At 31.1% G+C, this 17,665-nt stretch overlaps 1 protein-coding gene and 1 long non-coding RNA gene across 6 annotated transcripts in view; one reads left to right on the top strand and one right to left on the bottom strand.

Annotated features, from left to right (window-relative positions):
• The window catches only part of LOC127709656 (tubulin-specific chaperone D-like), a 117,671-nt gene that overhangs the window by 66,589 nt on the left and 33,417 nt on the right, over positions 1 to 17,665 (bottom strand). For all 5 annotated transcript variants that reach the window (XM_052215268.1, XM_052215265.1, XM_052215266.1 and 2 more), the window contains exons 20-31: positions 17,508 to 17,570; positions 16,963 to 17,024; positions 16,061 to 16,142; positions 15,509 to 15,563; positions 13,383 to 13,538; positions 12,780 to 12,920; positions 11,566 to 11,649; positions 10,636 to 10,737; positions 9,066 to 9,119; positions 8,491 to 8,629; positions 7,658 to 7,779; positions 5,754 to 5,831 (exon numbers count right to left, since the gene is read on the bottom strand). In XM_052215268.1, the coding sequence (XP_052071228.1) occupies positions 5,754 to 5,831; positions 7,658 to 7,779; positions 8,491 to 8,629; positions 9,066 to 9,119; positions 10,636 to 10,737; positions 11,566 to 11,649; positions 12,780 to 12,920; positions 13,383 to 13,538; positions 15,509 to 15,563; positions 16,061 to 16,142; positions 16,963 to 17,024; positions 17,508 to 17,570 (1,138 nt within the window). The remainder of the gene's footprint in view (positions 1 to 5,753; positions 5,832 to 7,657; positions 7,780 to 8,490; positions 8,630 to 9,065; positions 9,120 to 10,635; positions 10,738 to 11,565; positions 11,650 to 12,779; positions 12,921 to 13,382; positions 13,539 to 15,508; positions 15,564 to 16,060; positions 16,143 to 16,962; positions 17,025 to 17,507; positions 17,571 to 17,665) is intronic.
• On the top strand, positions 114 to 1,717 carry LOC127709681 (uncharacterized). The gene is made up of 2 exons (XR_007985705.1): positions 114 to 284; positions 1,242 to 1,717. It is a non-coding gene; the product is annotated as an uncharacterized LOC127709681 (long non-coding RNA).

Below are 17,665 nucleotides of genomic sequence, written 5' to 3'. Positions count from 1 at the left end.
ACGTCTGATTTTTAAAATTTTAACGGATTTCAAGATAAACGATGTTTTCTAATGAATTCATTACAGTTTACATCTTTCAGTTAATTGCGATTTTGTCATGAAACTACGTTAAACCAGAGACATATATACACAGAGATTGGCAACTGTAACAGTGGTCAGCGAAATCCAATTAAAAACACGCATCACACGAGACTTTAACGAGATCGCCATTTTGCGTCTGATCATGACAAGTTCACCACCGCTTCGATTTTTATTTTACATCAAGCTTTTCAAAACAGCATAATGTAAGTATATATTTCAATTTCGTAAATTATTTACCAGTTTGTAGTAATTGTTAGTTAAAATATTGTGACGATTAACGTTTTATTGTGGTCAATAATAAGGGGAAAGCTTGGCCGACATGGACGTTATGAAAATTTTTTACACGGACGTATTTTTTATTAAAACCTATTCATTCGAAAAGGAATAAAACTATTTATGAGATGAATCACTTTTCCCAAGACATACTGGTTTTGTGTAAATATGTTGAATTTTTCATTAAATCACCCACTTTGATGCAATTTACAATTAAAAATGACCATTCAAGCTGTCGGCCATTTTCATTCTCTTCAATATAAAGACAGGCCCCTGTCCATGTCTACAGTCAATAAACTTTTCCATCTTAAGAGAATAATTATTCCCAGCACATGAATTACTTTCTTATGACATACTGGATTTGTGTATAACAGTTGTTTTTTACATATTTTCACCCACTTTGATGCAATTTACAATTAAAAATGACCATTCAAGCTGTCGGCCATTTCCATTCTCTTCAATATAAAGACAGGCCCATGTCCATGTCTACAGTCAATAAACTTTTCCATCTTTAGAGAATAATTAGTCCCAGCACATGAATTACTTTCTTATGACATACTGGATTTGTGTATAACAGTTGTTTTTTCCATATTTTCACCAGCTTTGATGCAATTTACAATTAAAAATGACCATTCAAGCTGTCGGCCATTTTCATTCTCTTCAATATAAAGACAGGCACCTGTCCATGGCTACAGTTTATAAAATTGTCCATCTTTAAAGAACAAATGTACCCATCACCATTGATCACAGGAATTACTTTCCCAAGACATACCGGTTTTGTGTATATAAATTGTTTTTTTCATTATTTCCACCACTTTGATGACATTTACAAGTTTATATACATGTATATTTACATTCAGTATCTGACAGCATTTTTTTTTTAACAGGATCCTGCATGTTATAAAAGAACAAAGATGTTGATCAAATTTACCTAACAGTGCAGCATACAAGAGATGTAATATCATACATGTGCTGAATGTAGGACTTCTGATTGAAAAAAAGATTCCCTGGCAGACAGGAACAACTATTAGTGATGACTTTTTTCAAATGTTACTGCACAGTCATGTAGTGGACCGATTACATGTACTACTATCAATGTGATACTAAAAAATGGTTTTGTAAGAGAGAAAATGACATGTGCTTATCCTGACTGTGAAAACACCACATTATTGTAGTTCAAATATCATAGTTCATATGCCAAACTTGATGTACATGTGTATGCGATTTTTGTGCAAGTGATGGTGACATCATTGAACTAAGAATAAATACAAGACTCCGCATTCAATCTATTGAATTTGAAACAGAAGTGGCAGTTGTGCAGAGACTATACGGATAAAAATGCAAATAAATATCTTGTGTTCAACTTCATTTGTCTTCTTTACGTTTACAAAGTATACATGTACATAATTTTTACATACATGTATAACAATATAATGATGTAGTATGATTGCCAATGAGACAATGATTTACATGTATGACTATCATTGGAAGGCCACTCTATCATATCTTTGTATATCATGAGAATGGAAATGCTACCTTTGTAGCATAAAGGTAGCATAATGTAAAAAAAGGGAAAATATTCATTTATTCAACAACACTCCTGTGAATATATAACTTGACAGTACTAAAGGCAAAATATTTCGTTTCACAAATTCCTTCCTCTCCTCGGAAAATAACATATTTAATTGTTTACATGAAATGACAAAATGTGTAGAATAAGAAGCAAGAAATGTTCACTCTACTTGTACACTACTAGTCGCTCATATTAGTCATCATCTATGTTTGTTTCAGTCCTTTAGCAATGGTGCTTGTTTATATTTATCTGTTGTGTTGTGTTGTTTCAGTTTTACATGTCCTCATTCTGTGATCACTGTTTCACCTCGCCCATTTTGAAAAATGTTAATGCAAATATTTTCTGCAATAAATTGAAAAGGCACAGCTGCTATGACTATTCAGAAATGTGAGGTATATGTCAATGAGACAACAACCCAACGACAAAAATATTCTTTGCACATCTATGAATGTTTAAGAATTCTTGTGGAGGTCAAAAGCACATAACGTGTACTTATATATTGGTGACCTGGTACATGTATGTACCTATTGATGCATTCCGTCCTAAACATAAATTGTGTGAAGAGACCAAGCAGTTTATATGCTTATAAAAAAACTGATATTAAAATGAATTCCTGTATAACAAATTCCGGGAATGAGACACTATTTTATTTAAACCAGATGAGATATTAGTGGTAAAGGTTTAAACAGAAGCAGGAGATATCAAGGGGCAATACAAAAAGTACAAGGTCATGTAACACAGATAAAAAAAATGACAAATGAAAAAATAACAGCCCACATAGCACTGCACCGAAACATAAACCCACAAAAGATCAGATAAAACTTGTCTTCAATTTTAAATCTTTCTAATTTCAAACTCGAGTTTCACTACCCGATAGGAAAGAGTAAAGATAAGGATGTTGCAGTACTTCTGTGGTCTATGAAACAGAACATTAAAATTCTACAGTTCAGCAGAGCATTTTACTGTACTTATGATACACGTTGTTTTTAATCAGGGTCTGTGATATTAAGTCTATATAAAACTACAAATAATGACAGATTCATATTCAATATTTCATGACAGCAAAAATAGTGATTTCGACAACACTGTACATAATGTACGTTCATTTAGGAAATTCATGCAAAGGTTCCACAAATAATGTAATTGTAGGTCAATCAAAAATTAATCATTTAAATCATTTTTCCAAGAGACAAAATTCTACTGGCTACATATTTTTTTTATATAAAAAAGTTGCCTTCTGAAATTTTTTTTTTAAATGTTAAATGACTATTTTTGATCCTGATTGAATACTATAGTAGAATGTATGACAGTAAGTCACAGGACAAAAAGTCACGAACAAAAAGTCACGGACGAAAAGTCACAATTCAGTTTTGAGATTATTTTTCTCTGAACAAGAAAACACTTATTTTAAAAATAATTTTTTGATTTTTTATTGAACTATAATATATGATGCAACTTTGTAATTAAAATTTATTCAATAAATATCAATGATGATCAAATAATTGTTATGATAACAAAATGTCAAAGTGGTTTGGCACTTAAATGGCTTCATGGTGCCAAGAAATATATTATTTGCATGATTAAAATTTAATAATTTTTCATTTATCAAGGCTTATGAACAATTTCCTGAACTTAAAAATGAATAAATGTAAAAAAAGATATTATTTGAAGATCTTTCTCTTATATATTCAAACAATTGTCAATAAATTATTTGTGACTTTTTGTCCTATCCAATTTGTGACTTTATGTCCTGTGACTTTTTGTACTGTGACTTTCTGTCCGTTTACCCTATTCATAGTATAGCCCAGTGTTTCTGTTAAAAAAAAGTTCTGGTCATGGTTAAAATAATGTCAGAATTTGTTTAGTTGTAAAAACAATTACCAAGTAATAATCCACTTAGAACTCCACCTCCGGCAAAATTCAGGTGATCGGAGGGCAATAAATTGCGTAATCGCACACCTGTGAATCCACAGTCACAACTCTAAGGAAATAATGACCGGAAAATCGGACACACATAATTTCACTGTGTAATTTAGAAGCAAACTTTAGCAAAGAAATGTTTTTGTAATATCATGATCATTACCAGATTTTACTTTTTAAATTAAAAGAAATGCCGAAAAAAAGAAAAAAATATTTTCTCAATCAAATACATTAAAAAAAATACAACTATTTCAAGTAGTTTTTTAGAAAAAGAATTTATTTGATCTGAAATAAGTTTTCCTATTACTTTTCTTGATTAGCTATCGAGGTTATTCATCCCTGACTTGTCTACATGTTGTAGAATAATTATCGACGAGAATCTCATTCCGGGCCGCGTTTTTTAACGGGATTTCACGGAGTTGCCAATCTCTGTGTATATATGTCTCTGGTTAAACGTTGCAAATTGTGATCATATGATAAATTGATTAAAATTGAAATGCAGACTGACCGATTCTATTTACAAATTAATTAATTTTGACGATCATTGTTGACCTATCAGATAAGCAGATCACCTGTAACAACAAATTATGACACCTGTTGTGACCGTTGATTAGCTTGGGGTCCTAAACTTGTCATGAATATGTCCCAAGGTAAAATTATAGATTTATAGAAATTGATCAGAAAACTTCAAAATCAGTAACCAATATTTTTTCGGCAGATTTTGTGAAAATCGGAATTTTGACTTGTTTTACAATCCTGATATCGGAATTCGGGTTGAACTTGAGGCATGAAAATCGGGATGATACCGCCAAAATCGGGATAGTTGACAGGTCTGATTTTGCAGGAATAATAAATTAAAATACCATACATTAATGATATTTCATTAATAATTCATCAAAATGTTCTACAAATATTTTCTTTCAAAACTGTTTCCATTTTAATTAGACTTTTGAATAGCATGTGTATTAATTTTTAAAACATAATTAGCTTGGGTATTGAAACAAATTTGACAGGTAAACAGTAATCAGTCAGCATGCAGGTATCCTGATTGACTGGAATATCTTCTTTGTCTACATAACAATAATATGTACGGATCAGTGATTTCAGATGACAAGGCCAGTTTTGTAAGGTTAAATTTTATTGATTTTGATTAACTAAATACAAAAATACCAGCCGGTATCCCGTTTAAAGGCGTGGCAGGTTTTATAAGGTTACATAACCATTTAATTGAATGCAAACCAGCCAGGACTTCTTGATTTGGAGGGTTTGACGGGAGAACTGTTATTCAGAGGGACCCGTTTAGAGAAGTTTCACTATATAATGGTCACAAATATATGTTTTTCAGTTTTTGTTCAATGTCCCAGTATAACTATATTTGCGACTGTCAAATCCACAAATGACAGTGGCATGATTTAGCACACAATACTGCAATTCCTTAATTTGTGTTTTAATCTGGGATTAGATGGTGAAAATATCCACATAGCCAATAAAATTGCATTTGCTACCCCAGCTGTTTTGACATAACCTTTGGGAATTTTGGTCCTTCAACTTCATACTTTATTTGGCCTTTTTAAATTTTTGTTATTTGAGCGTTACTAATGAGTCTTTTACAGACGAAAAGTCCTTAATGGTTGTCGTTTGTTGATGTGGTTTACAAGTGTTTCTTGTTTCTCGTTTTTTATATAGATTAGACCGTTGATTTTCCTGTTTGAATTGTTTTACACTAGTCAATTTGGGGCCCTTTATAGCTTGCTGTTCGGTGTGAGCCAAGGCTCTGTGTTGAAGGTGCACAAAGTTTTAATCCTGGTATCTGATGAGTTTATTTGCCGCTGTCAAATCTCAAATTCATAGCAGGTACTTTCAAACAAGTCATTGTATACAGTACTGAAATTCTTCAATAACTCACCTTGAATCTGTTGCCAGGACATCAAAAGAACCTTTAGATAATAACTGGTCCAACATCTTTAACAATGGTATAGATACTCTGTAATGTGACAAAATAACAAATATTATCTATAGGCATAAAGGGAGTTATGTAAAATATGTCAATGGAACAGCGACCCAACAACATAAAAAGTCCTTGACATATATATAAAGATAAAGAGATGTGGTATAAATACAGATGAGACAACTATCCTCACGTGACTTAAGGATTAGGATGTAAACACCTATAGGGCAAAGTAAGACCTTCAACAATGAACAAAACCTATACTGTATAGTAAAAAGTAAAATAACAAAAATACCGAATTCTGTTGAAAATTCAAAATGGAAATCCGTAATCAAATGGCAAATTCAAAATGTAAAACACATCAAACTAATGGAAAACAACTGTCATGTTCCTGACTAGGTACAGGCATTTTCTTATGTACAAAATGGTGGATTAAACCTGGTTTTATAGCTAGCTAACCCTCTCACTTGTATGACAGTCGCTATAAATTCCATGTGTGAACAAAACAAACAAACATAATAGGTAAAAATGTCAAAATTTGGTGTACAACAGTCAACCTTGTGTTATAATCTTAATCACTATAAAAACAAACAAATATGTAACAAAGAAACACAAAAGGCATATAGACAAAGCACATTAGCAAAATGAAAGACAAGAATAAAGAAATTTACCATAGCACAATAACACAATGACTGGATGTATAAGTACAGAGCCAGGTCATATGTAACAAAGAAACACAAAAAGATATTAAGCTATCAAAGGCCCATACATAACAAAATACAGCATCCAACAATAGACAGGTAAATCTCTAAACACAATGCATTTGAAAAGTTTGTGATTAAATTTACCAATCACAATGTATACATCTGAAAAGGATGTGATTAATTTAACAATCACCATGTATCTAAAAAGGATGTGATTAAATTTAACAATCACCATGTATCTGAAAAGGATGTGATTAAATTTAACAATCACCATGAATCTGAAATGGTTGTGATTAAATTTAACAATCATTATGTATCTCAAAAGGATGTGATTAAATTATACAATCATTATGTATCTGAAAAGGATGTTATTAAATTTAACAATCACCATGTATCTGAAGAGGATGTGATTAAATTTAACAATCACCATGTTTCTGAAAAGGATGTGATTAAATGTAACAATCACCATGTATCTGAAAAGGATGTTATTAAATTTAACAATCACCATGTATCTGAAAAGGATGTGATTAAATGTAACAATCACCATGTATCTGAAAAGGATGTTATTAAATTTACCAATCACCATGTATCTGAAAAGGATGTGATTAAATTTAACAATCACCATGTATCTGAAATGGTTGTGATTAAATTTAACAATCATTATGTATCTGAAAAAGATGTGATTAAATTAAACAATCATTATGTATCTGAAAAGGATGTTATTAAATTTAACAATCACCATGTATCTGAAAAGGATGTGATTAAATGTAACAATCACCATGTATCTGAAATGGTTGTGATTAAATTTAACAGTGACATTATGTATCTGAAAAGGATGTGATTAAATTTAACAGTGACATTTTGTGAATATCAAAGTCTGCTATTTACACAAAAGTCTTATAGACAAAAGATAATCTCTAATATATTAAGGTATGATGAAAGACTACCATCACAGTGCAGTCCATGTCTGCTGCTTTGGTAGTTTTGCATTCTATAATTCATAACTACATATTAATCTAGAACTCTTTAAAATTCTAAAATATAAATGATTTGCCTCATATATTATCAATGGAATAAGTGAAAGAGTCGTAGATTTCTTGTGCAAAAACATCTTATGAAACTTGTGCAATGACTCATCAAGCCCATCTGAATACATACCTATCTTTTTTCAAGTAGTCTTTAAAAATCTGTATTAATACTTGTGTAAACTTATGTAACTGTTGTTCATTTTTCTGTATTTTTCTTAAATATGTTTCCATGGAAGTACTTGAAAATTTTACCTACAAAGAAAAAAGTTGAAAAAAGCTTTCAAATACAATAATTCAATACTTTCATACACCAATTAAAAATCACACATATGCTTAAAGGAGAAGGTGCTCAAAATGTGTTAGGGCTTGATGGTTAGCAGTTTCTCTTTTTTTTCACTAGTGGCAACAAAATTATTTAGTCAGATCTTACTTGTGCTTAAAAAAAACCAAAAAAAAACATGGCTAATGGAAAAAACAAATATTGCATTATTGGTAGCAGTTACACTACACCTTGTATCAAAATACATGTGGAATCTTCCTTTTCCACCATTCTCTGTGGCCTGCTGGTCTTATCCACTCAAATTTATATTCTCCACCATCCTCAGTGGCTGGCTGGTCAAAGCCACTCAAAATGTTTATTTTCCACTATCCTTAGTGACCACTTTAGTCAAATTCTCAAGTTTATTATCTTACATTTTATCAAAATGTTGAATACAAATGCTGATAAGATTTTATCAATAGATTGTACTATTAAGTTGGTCGATATAGCAAAAGAAATAGAATGTCTTCTCCATAGGCTGGGCAAGGTAGACAAATGAAGTTTACATACCATGTGCCCACTTCCAATGTAGGCGGCGGAAAAATCTATCTCAGCTGAAGTGTGTATTTTTTGTGACTATAAAATGTTGTCTCAATGTCGTATATCCCACATCTTTTATTCATATTAAAAAAAAAAACACTTACTAAAGATTCAGTGATTCCACCAACGCTTACAGTGAAACCTAAAAGGACATTATATGCATATGATTCACAACCCAACAACTGAGAAAACCGTGGAAAAGTATCTGATGGGGCTGCCCAATTAATTTCTTCTATTTCTGATCTGCAAATAAAAAACATTTTTAGATTAAAAACATTTTATTAATATATGTTCAACCAGATTAATCAGTGAAGGAGGTGAATTTACCATTAAAAACATATGAACCTAAAATTTAATTGTTTCCATTATGGAATATTATTGACATATTCCCAAAATTTGTCTCTTTTCATGAAAAAGAGGCGTCAGAAAATTTTGCACGGTGAGCTAGAAAAACGATATCTTTTTCTTTTAAACTCGCCATCACGCAGCAAATCAAATATCAGAAAATGGAAGTTTGAATGTATTGAATATATGTAAATATCGCTAAAAAGTTCAGAAATATACTTTAAATTATAATTTCAAAACCCTGTCCTATACATTTTCCTTGATATATTTTTATTGCTACTAAAATTTCCATTTTATTGATTACCTATAAATATAATAAACATTAAGTACATACTTTGGAAATATCTTCTCTAATTCTTCTCTATGTGGTATATTTGGAATCTCAGGTCTGCAATTAAAAAACTCAAAAGATAAAACAGTTTAACCCCACCACATGGCTAAGTGCCTATCCCAGTCATGAATCTTATAAATTTGAATAAAAGACAATTCTGGTTATATGACCATGAGACAGCAACCCGACAGACCATACCTTTGGTCTTCATATAAACATATCTCTATTTTTTTGTCCTTTCTGTCTTTCTTTGACTTTGGGTTTTTAATTTCCTCTTTTATTATCTTGCCTTCTGTCTATTTCAAAAAGGATTTGTGGTTGGTAAAACACCTTATCGCTATTTAGTCCAATTCGTAAAAAACAGTCACTTCGACAACTTCCTGTTTGGGTCAAGTGACGCAAGAACAAAGGTCATCAATAATGACCTTAGGGCAGAAAACTTGTAGAAGGTGAACATTTTGGAATTTGTATAGTTTATGATCCAATTTTTTAAACACAAATTAAAGTAAGAAAAATGCTTTGTTTGAAGTGTTTACAATGGTTTAAACATAACTCTCTGAAATTTTTATGCACAGTACATTGTTTAAACAGGACCCAAGATAGCTTCAACTGGTTTGAAAGGGTTTTGTAATTTTAGAACTTTTCCACATTGGAATAAATAGCAATTAGGTGTATAAGAAGGCAAAGTGAAATTAATATTATTCAATATCAAACTGATGACCTGGCCTTGCAGTCATAAAAATCCAGTATGATTATCTACATGGTATCAGAATTCAACCAATCAAAATAATTGGTGTTTCGAGCACAAAGTTTGTACTCTGATTACTGAGCAAAGTTTTATGACTTAGAGCCCTGTTTTAAATGAAGTGTGGCAAATTAATGTTTATTAATTTCAGTTCTCATTTAAAACCAAATTCTTGTCACAGCTCAACAACTATCTTTCCAGTGGACAATATTATACAATTACTGGCTTCCAATTGAATGTTTTGGTAAATATTTGGCTTTAATATCTTTTTAAAAATATCAGTTTTCGGTAAACAGAAAGTAGAAGATGGAAGAAACTGATAACATGTCACACAGAATTGAATAAGTAGATAAATCTTAGTGCCATTTATCAAAAAGTTCTGACATGTAGTTGCTGAGAAAAAACGTGATGAAAATTTGTTAAATGCATATGCATTATATATATCTTAAAGATACTAGTTTTTGAAAAACAACAAATAAAAATTGAAGGAACTGAAAACATTAATGGCATAACCTGAAGAAGATTGGTGTCATAAAGCAAGAATCTATGACTTGTAGCTGTTTACAAAAATGTTACAGAAATAAGGTAAGGACAGACAGACACATAGAGGTACACCAATAAATCCCATCCTTTAGTCTCTTAAAAATAAATCAGGTGTTAAAAAAAAAATGTCTGATGGTACATCTTAGGTAAAGCTACCAGAGAAATGTTCATGTCAATAGCTAACAAATGATTAAATAGTTCTGGGTAAAATTCATGTTTAAATAACCAGTAACAAGTTGAATTGGTTAACAGTTGTATAAGTTTAAGTGTATTTACACAACTTACTTGTGATATAATAGTTGACTAAATATAAGACCAGCATGTGATCTTGTTCTGTCTATCTTCTCACAGGCCTGCTGTAGTAAGCAACAGAAAATATTGCTGGATCTATAAACATATAAAATATTAACAGTAGTATGAATAAAAGGAGATGTGAGGTTCTCTATCTACATAACTTAGTTAAGAGTTATTTCCCTTTGCCAACATCATTTAGGGAAGTGTAAAACAAATTCCTTCATAAATCAACCAATTCAAAATTGTACCACTGACTGCTAAACTTTAGAAAACATTGTTTGAGTTATAAATTTCATTTGTTTAAACATTGATCAATTCATCGTTTTGAAATAGAAAAGATTTTTTATCCAACTTGCTTGTATCACGTTCAAATGTGATTAGTCAAATGAGAAAATTTATTTTGCCCTTAATATGGCGGCCAAATAGAAATAACTCCAGCTCATATTTTGTCAACAGAAAAGTATCTATATATCAATGAGACAGCAATCAAGTGATGCAAAACCAAAAGACATTGTATGTATAAAAGGTGAAGTGGGGAGAAAACACCAGATCAAAACAAGAAAAGTTCATAAACAAATTCATACATCTGTCTGTTACAAACTATGAAAATAGACCAACACTATCATATTTTTTTCACAATCTAAAGAATCACATCTCCTAAATCTAAGAACAATGTGGGCAGAAGAGCAGGAGATTTTGACTGCCACAGGAAAAAGAGTGCATTCTTGGGTGTCAGAAGACACTTTTTTTTTACCTGCAAAAAAATTTAATTATTTTTTTCTAATATTCAGGCTAGCTTTATAAACTAAACAAACACCCATAAAATTTTAAAAGATGTGACTTCCAACCTCCAGGATTGAGTCGTTGTAAGAGTCAATTATATATCAAGTTTAGTGGTTTGTGTACATGTTTCATACTTACATTTGTGAAGACAGTAGTGAAGGGCCTTTATTTACAACCATGGATGTTAAATCATGTAAACCTGTCATACTGGCCTCTCTGACCCTGAAAATGACAGAACACAAGGTTATATCCTGTTTGTCTGTTGACCTCTGCAATGCTGATATAGACAGAAAACAAGGTTTTATCAAGTAAATCTTTACTCAAGCTAATTTTTAAACATTTTCCTTTCTATATGATAATTTAACAGCTCCCGCTACTCAACTAAGATGGTTTTCTCAGTAAGAACACATTGACATCATCTGCCCATCTGCCCAAGCAAGGTCATCAAGGTTAATTGAAAAATAAAAGAACAGAGTTCCAATGTCCCCCGCATTGCACATATTTTATATTTCCAAGGGCATAACTCTTTGTAAAAAGGTCGATCTTCCATCATTATAAAACTTGTCTCAGATATTGCTCATATTAACCTATAGTATAATTTTTATAAAAATCTGGCAAGAATTGTACCTGTGAGAGCGCTAAAGAGTCAATTTCCATAAATTTAATATTTCCAAATGACATAACTCTTTTAAAAAATGTCGATCGTCCACAACTATAGAACTTGTCCGAGATATTGCTGATATTAACCTATAGTATAAGTTTTATAAAAATCTGGCAAGAATTGTACCCGTGAGAATGCTAACGAGGCCATTTTTCGTAAATTTAATATTTCCAAGGGGCATAACTCTTTAAAAAAAAGTTGATCGTCCACCATTATAAAAATTGTCCGAGATATTGCTGATATTAACCTATGGTATAAGTTTTATAAAAATCTGGCAAGAATTGTACCTGTGAGAGCGCTAACAAGACCGGACTGATGGACACCCAGTATTTCCATGTCCCCCGCAACGCATAACGCGGGGGACAAAAATAGTGCTATACATATTATCAATGGTCTCTAAACCTAGAGGAAGTTTCTCTTCTTCAATCTCATCCAAGGATGATATCCCTCTTGGTTTTAAAACGATCAATAATCTACAAATACTGGCCCTTCTGATACTGGAAATATTATAAACAAGGTTTTAACATGATAATTAGTCATAGTGATCGTTGGCAGGTAGATACTAATGCAAAAATTTAGTTTTTGCTAATTTCTTGACTTATTTATCTGCCGCGGACAAATATGGTGCTTTTTACAAAACAGAATTGTAAGACCAGCCTCAAGAGAGTGATTTAAGGTATAAAAAACCTACCAGGCTCCAACATCTCCTCGACTATCTAACGTATAATCCCTCATGGCTATAAACAATGAATCATAAATTTCAGGTAGATTTTCTTTACATATTACATCTGAGGAGCTGCCATTCGGATCCACTCCAACTGTATTACAAATGCTGAAATTATTAAAAGGCAAATAAAAAGTAATAAAAATAAAATTGTATTAATAAACAATGATTTTTCTGTATCTGAAGTGAAAATATATTTTGCTTTTTATTGTTCCAAAAGCTCCTCCATAAGGCAATCCCTTTGAGACAGCTGCTGGAATTTGTATACCACAAAAGATGCATCAATCTTCAGACACCTTTTATTTAGGCTCTTTGATTACTGTGGACTCAATTAATTTTGTTGGATTCAATTTCTGTTTATATTTAGAGGGTACCTAATTCTGTGGTTTAATACAACATGACGTTTGATTTTGTCAGTTTTTATTTTTAATCTACTTTGGCATTCAGTATTTTTGTTATACTTTTTTTCATCATTTGCTCTTATCAAAGTAACTAAAAATTAGTATTTCATCAAGTATTTAAATTTGTGGTTTCCCCACAAAATTCAAGAATACTGGTTAGAAATAATACCTGTTCAGAGCTTTCAAAGCTTCTCTTCTTGATTCTGCCCATGTCATTTCCTTTTCTGTAATTTCTGTAGTTTTCATTAAACCTTGTAAAATACTGGGTAACTTCCCTTTTATGAAGAAACCTGGCATGGCTCCTAATGCCTGAGAGAATCCCATTCTGAAAATTAAAAAAAAAGTTTTTTTCCACACATTTATACAACAAATAGTTGGAGTAAAAATATTTTGAAACATATATTTCTTTAGGACCTTAATTTAAGGCTTCTCCAGAATAAAAGGCCATATTCATGATATTGTACAAACCCATTCTAAAATCATTGGAAAGAGACAAGCCTGGACTTTTCCATTTTGGAATAAGTGCAATGACTTTGGAGTCTTAAAACCCACATTTCAGGTTTGTCTGATTACCAAACACATCACAGATAGTTGGTATAATTTAGCAACAATGTCTACAAGGCTTCCTGTATGAGACAAAAGGCAAAACCATGATTAAACATCATGTCATTCTGGTTTTATGGTAACCATGTTCAAAATGGTAGCAAGTCATTTCGTACCTCGACCTTGACCGTTTCGTACCTCTGCCATTTTGTACCCAAAATTACAATTTCGTACCCACGATAAAAACCATTTCCTACCCTATGGGCGAAATGCATCTACTATTTCGTACCTCATGGAAGAAATACAAGTTTACTATTTCTTATGGTATATTTGTTAAAGTTATCATTTTGATAAGATATAAAAATATTGAGATGATTTTATTTTTTTGAATATAACATACAACATAAATAAATTGCATCCAGCCGTAGAAATGTAATAAAGACCATGATTGTTTTGATTAAGCAGCACTTGGACACTTTAATAGTTTTAACTACTCGTTGTTTGTTAGCAGGATTTATCCTTAATTAATTTTTCAACTCTAAAGATATGAGGTTAATTAACCAACAAAGGAATAATTATCTGCTGTTTTTATAGTTATTAACAGTTGTTTTTGTCAGGAGATGCAGTGAAAAGGGACACAAGCTGATATTCACCCAACAAGGAAGCCATGAATAAAAATGTTTGCATAAGAATGTGTACCCTATGTGACCGATCAAAGAACTTGCTATATGGCTTTTTCAATTTGAGAAATTACAAGTTCATTTATTTTGTATCCTTATATCTAACCTTTTAAATTTCAAAAACGTTTGGTAAATATCTTTTTTTAGTGTGTATTGCAAATTTTCTAAAAGTATTATTTTCAAAAAAATCCATGCATATGATATATACATTTAGGTTCAACTAAACCTCACGATAATCAATTGAATATATCTCAATATTTAGGCACACGTCGCAATTCCAAATGGCAGGTATATTCAATAAACGTTTTTAATCCAATTAATTAGAATGTTACTTTTTAACTGTACGGCACGTGTCTTGAGTTACAAGTTTATACCAAAAAAACAAAATCAATGTTATTGGCAGAAATGTGAACTGTTACTAATAAAAGCGCTAGCTAATATTTGAAATAAATATCTTAAACACAAAGTTTTACAGAGATTTAAATAATTTCGTTTATTGACTTTATTCCTATCCAATATCTCATAGGTGCTTAAATTTTAAATTTTTGGTATTTCTCGTGACCTCTACCGCCCATATAAATCTTCCACAAGGTACGAAATGGTATACATACAAACCTTCCATGAGGTACGAAATGGTCAAGGTACGAAATGGCCAGGGTACGAAATGGTGGGTACGAAATGGTTAGGGTACGAAATGACTATAATTTGTTCAAAATATCCATTGATTCAGTAGTATAGATAAACCCACTAGATGATGATGATAGCTGCTGAACATCTACTGACAAATAAAATGCATATTCAGATGGAGGACATGTTAAATGTGACATAAATATAGACCCTACTTTGTACTAGACTGATATACTGGGACTAATTTTTAACATGCTAGTTAACAAGGTAACAGTCCACAGAAGACATATCAAATCATTATTCCTATTCTGCACTAACCAGTTATTGCTCTTACTCCTAAATGGCATTTGCCTAGCAAAAAAGCAGCAATTCCATTTTTCAATAGTCAAATTTTGCAAGCACAAATGATGAAACCCAACAGAGAAAAAATACAGGATATATTTACCTTGTTGTTTCTACTGAGCTCTTTAATTCGTGTAAATATTTTTGTATCACAGTTTCTGCAAAAAAAAAAAAAAAGAATAAATTTACAACTTAAACATTTTTTCAATCATACCACATCTTCTTACTTTTATATACTTTGTGTTCTGTTTGGTAAAGCTAACAATGGGGGTATATTACGGTCAACCTTTTAGTCTCTTAAAATATATTTATCACAACCCTTCAGAGATTTCTTTTAAGTCTGTTCAATATGAAATATTGATAATTCTATTTATTATAAAAGGCAATTCTAAAGGACTTTTGCTAGATGTTTTTTATATGCTCTAACTTAAAATTTGAGGGCCAGAAACAATAACGGATAGAAGAAATTCACAAAAAATATAATAATCAAAACAACAATCATATATCTTAAGTTTTATTCAAAGCAATTTACTAAATCAGGAATGCCAAAATCAAATGTTTGGAAAGTAAAATAATATATGTGGAGTTATAAATTGTATAATCAATTAGGAACCAGAAAGAATTGTTAAGCTGTGTACATTAAACAAATACAAACCTTGTCTCTTAGTATTTACACCACCATTTTTATCTTGATAATATTCTGTGAAGAATGCTGGGATAGCTGAAGCTGCAGCAGTCTGAAACAGATGAACATATTTATATATCTGTGCCCCAGATAACTGCTTGAATGCTCAAGTTGTCACAGCCACAATCCTGTCCTCTTTTCCTAGATTGTAACATCACTGAATTTAACATATCACTATATTTTTACGTCCCATATGTAATGCATAATCATATATTATGTGCAAATTTGAATTAATTTTCAAAACTTTCATTTTCTTAAGCCTAATATGGACCTTTACTTTAGAGGAAAAATAAAAAAACCAATACGTATTATTCAAAAGATTTCATTTGTTTATTGATGTCACGTTTCTATTATAAAAACACTTATTGGTATTACTAAACATAAGATATTTATAAACCTGATGTTACTAAAAATAGAAACCTTAAAATAAATATGTAATTGGAGATTAATAAGGAATGATTACAAAAATTATGATTCTAGAAATAAAGTATTAGATTTGAATTAGAGTTATTTCTCTTAGATTCCAGGTGAAAATTTATGATTTTCTTTTTTGACTAACCAAATTGACTCATATGGTACAAGCAAGTCTGAGAAGAGATCCTTACTAGATTGTGATAAATTATGCAAAACTTTTAAAACAAATTAAGACTTCAGTAAACAACTTTTTTTAAAGTCTAGCAGTCATTATAACAAGTTGAATTTGGTTGATTTAATAGGGTATTTGTGATGTTAACCTCCAACATGGTGGCAAAGGTAACTCCGACTTAAACTACATCAATTGATTACTATATATATAATGTTGCTTTCTGACCATCTACACCATGTTATTTATATAGTGTTATCAAATGATGAGAAAAGATAAGAAAACATACCTGGTTAATATTATCTGGATCAATACTTCCGAGGCATTCATCTAAAATATTCTGCCACAGATCTAAAATCAAAATACAACAAACTATTCATATTTGTTTCAATAAAGATTGTTTTAACTTGAAATTTCAAGATGGGGAGGAAGGTGGTGGAAATAGAAAATTTACACCTAAAAGCAAACAAGTGTTATAAAACTAATGATTTTGTTACTGTTCAGTTCAATTTGAGTTACCTGGAGTTATTTAAACATCTGTTAAGTATATTGAAGTGAATATTGCTCCAGTGACTTTATTTGAGATTTACCTACCTGAATGTTCCATTTGATTAGCTTGGGAGTTTCAATATCTGATATTTTTCAGAACAGCTTTCCAAAAATTACAATACAATTGACAACTGGCAAGAATATTGATGACCAATAACCCAGGTCTCAATAAAATTCTTTGCTACCTGCCACATCCTTTTCTATAGAATAGTGATGCGACAGCTTTAACAAATACCTTAACTAAAACTGATCTGTATTTACTAAAATTTTCATTAAAGATCTTACCTAATACAGGGTCATCGTAGAAAGGCAATTTAGACAAAGATAACTTCTCTATCAAACAGCTAACTGAAATAGACAAAATTAAAGTGGTAGTTTGAAATTCTATCTTAAAAATCTACACATCTGATACCCAACAAAACATAGATTTCATTTATTTATCA

Source organism: Mytilus californianus, unplaced genomic scaffold, assembly GCF_021869535.1.
Source record: "Mytilus californianus isolate M0D057914Y unplaced genomic scaffold, xbMytCali1.0.p SCAF_7, whole genome shotgun sequence".
In the NCBI taxonomy this organism is placed as follows: domain Eukaryota; kingdom Metazoa; phylum Mollusca; class Bivalvia; order Mytilida; family Mytilidae; genus Mytilus; species Mytilus californianus.
The sequence above is the reverse complement of the archived record's forward strand: the minus strand, read 5'-3'. Positions and strand labels throughout refer to the sequence as shown.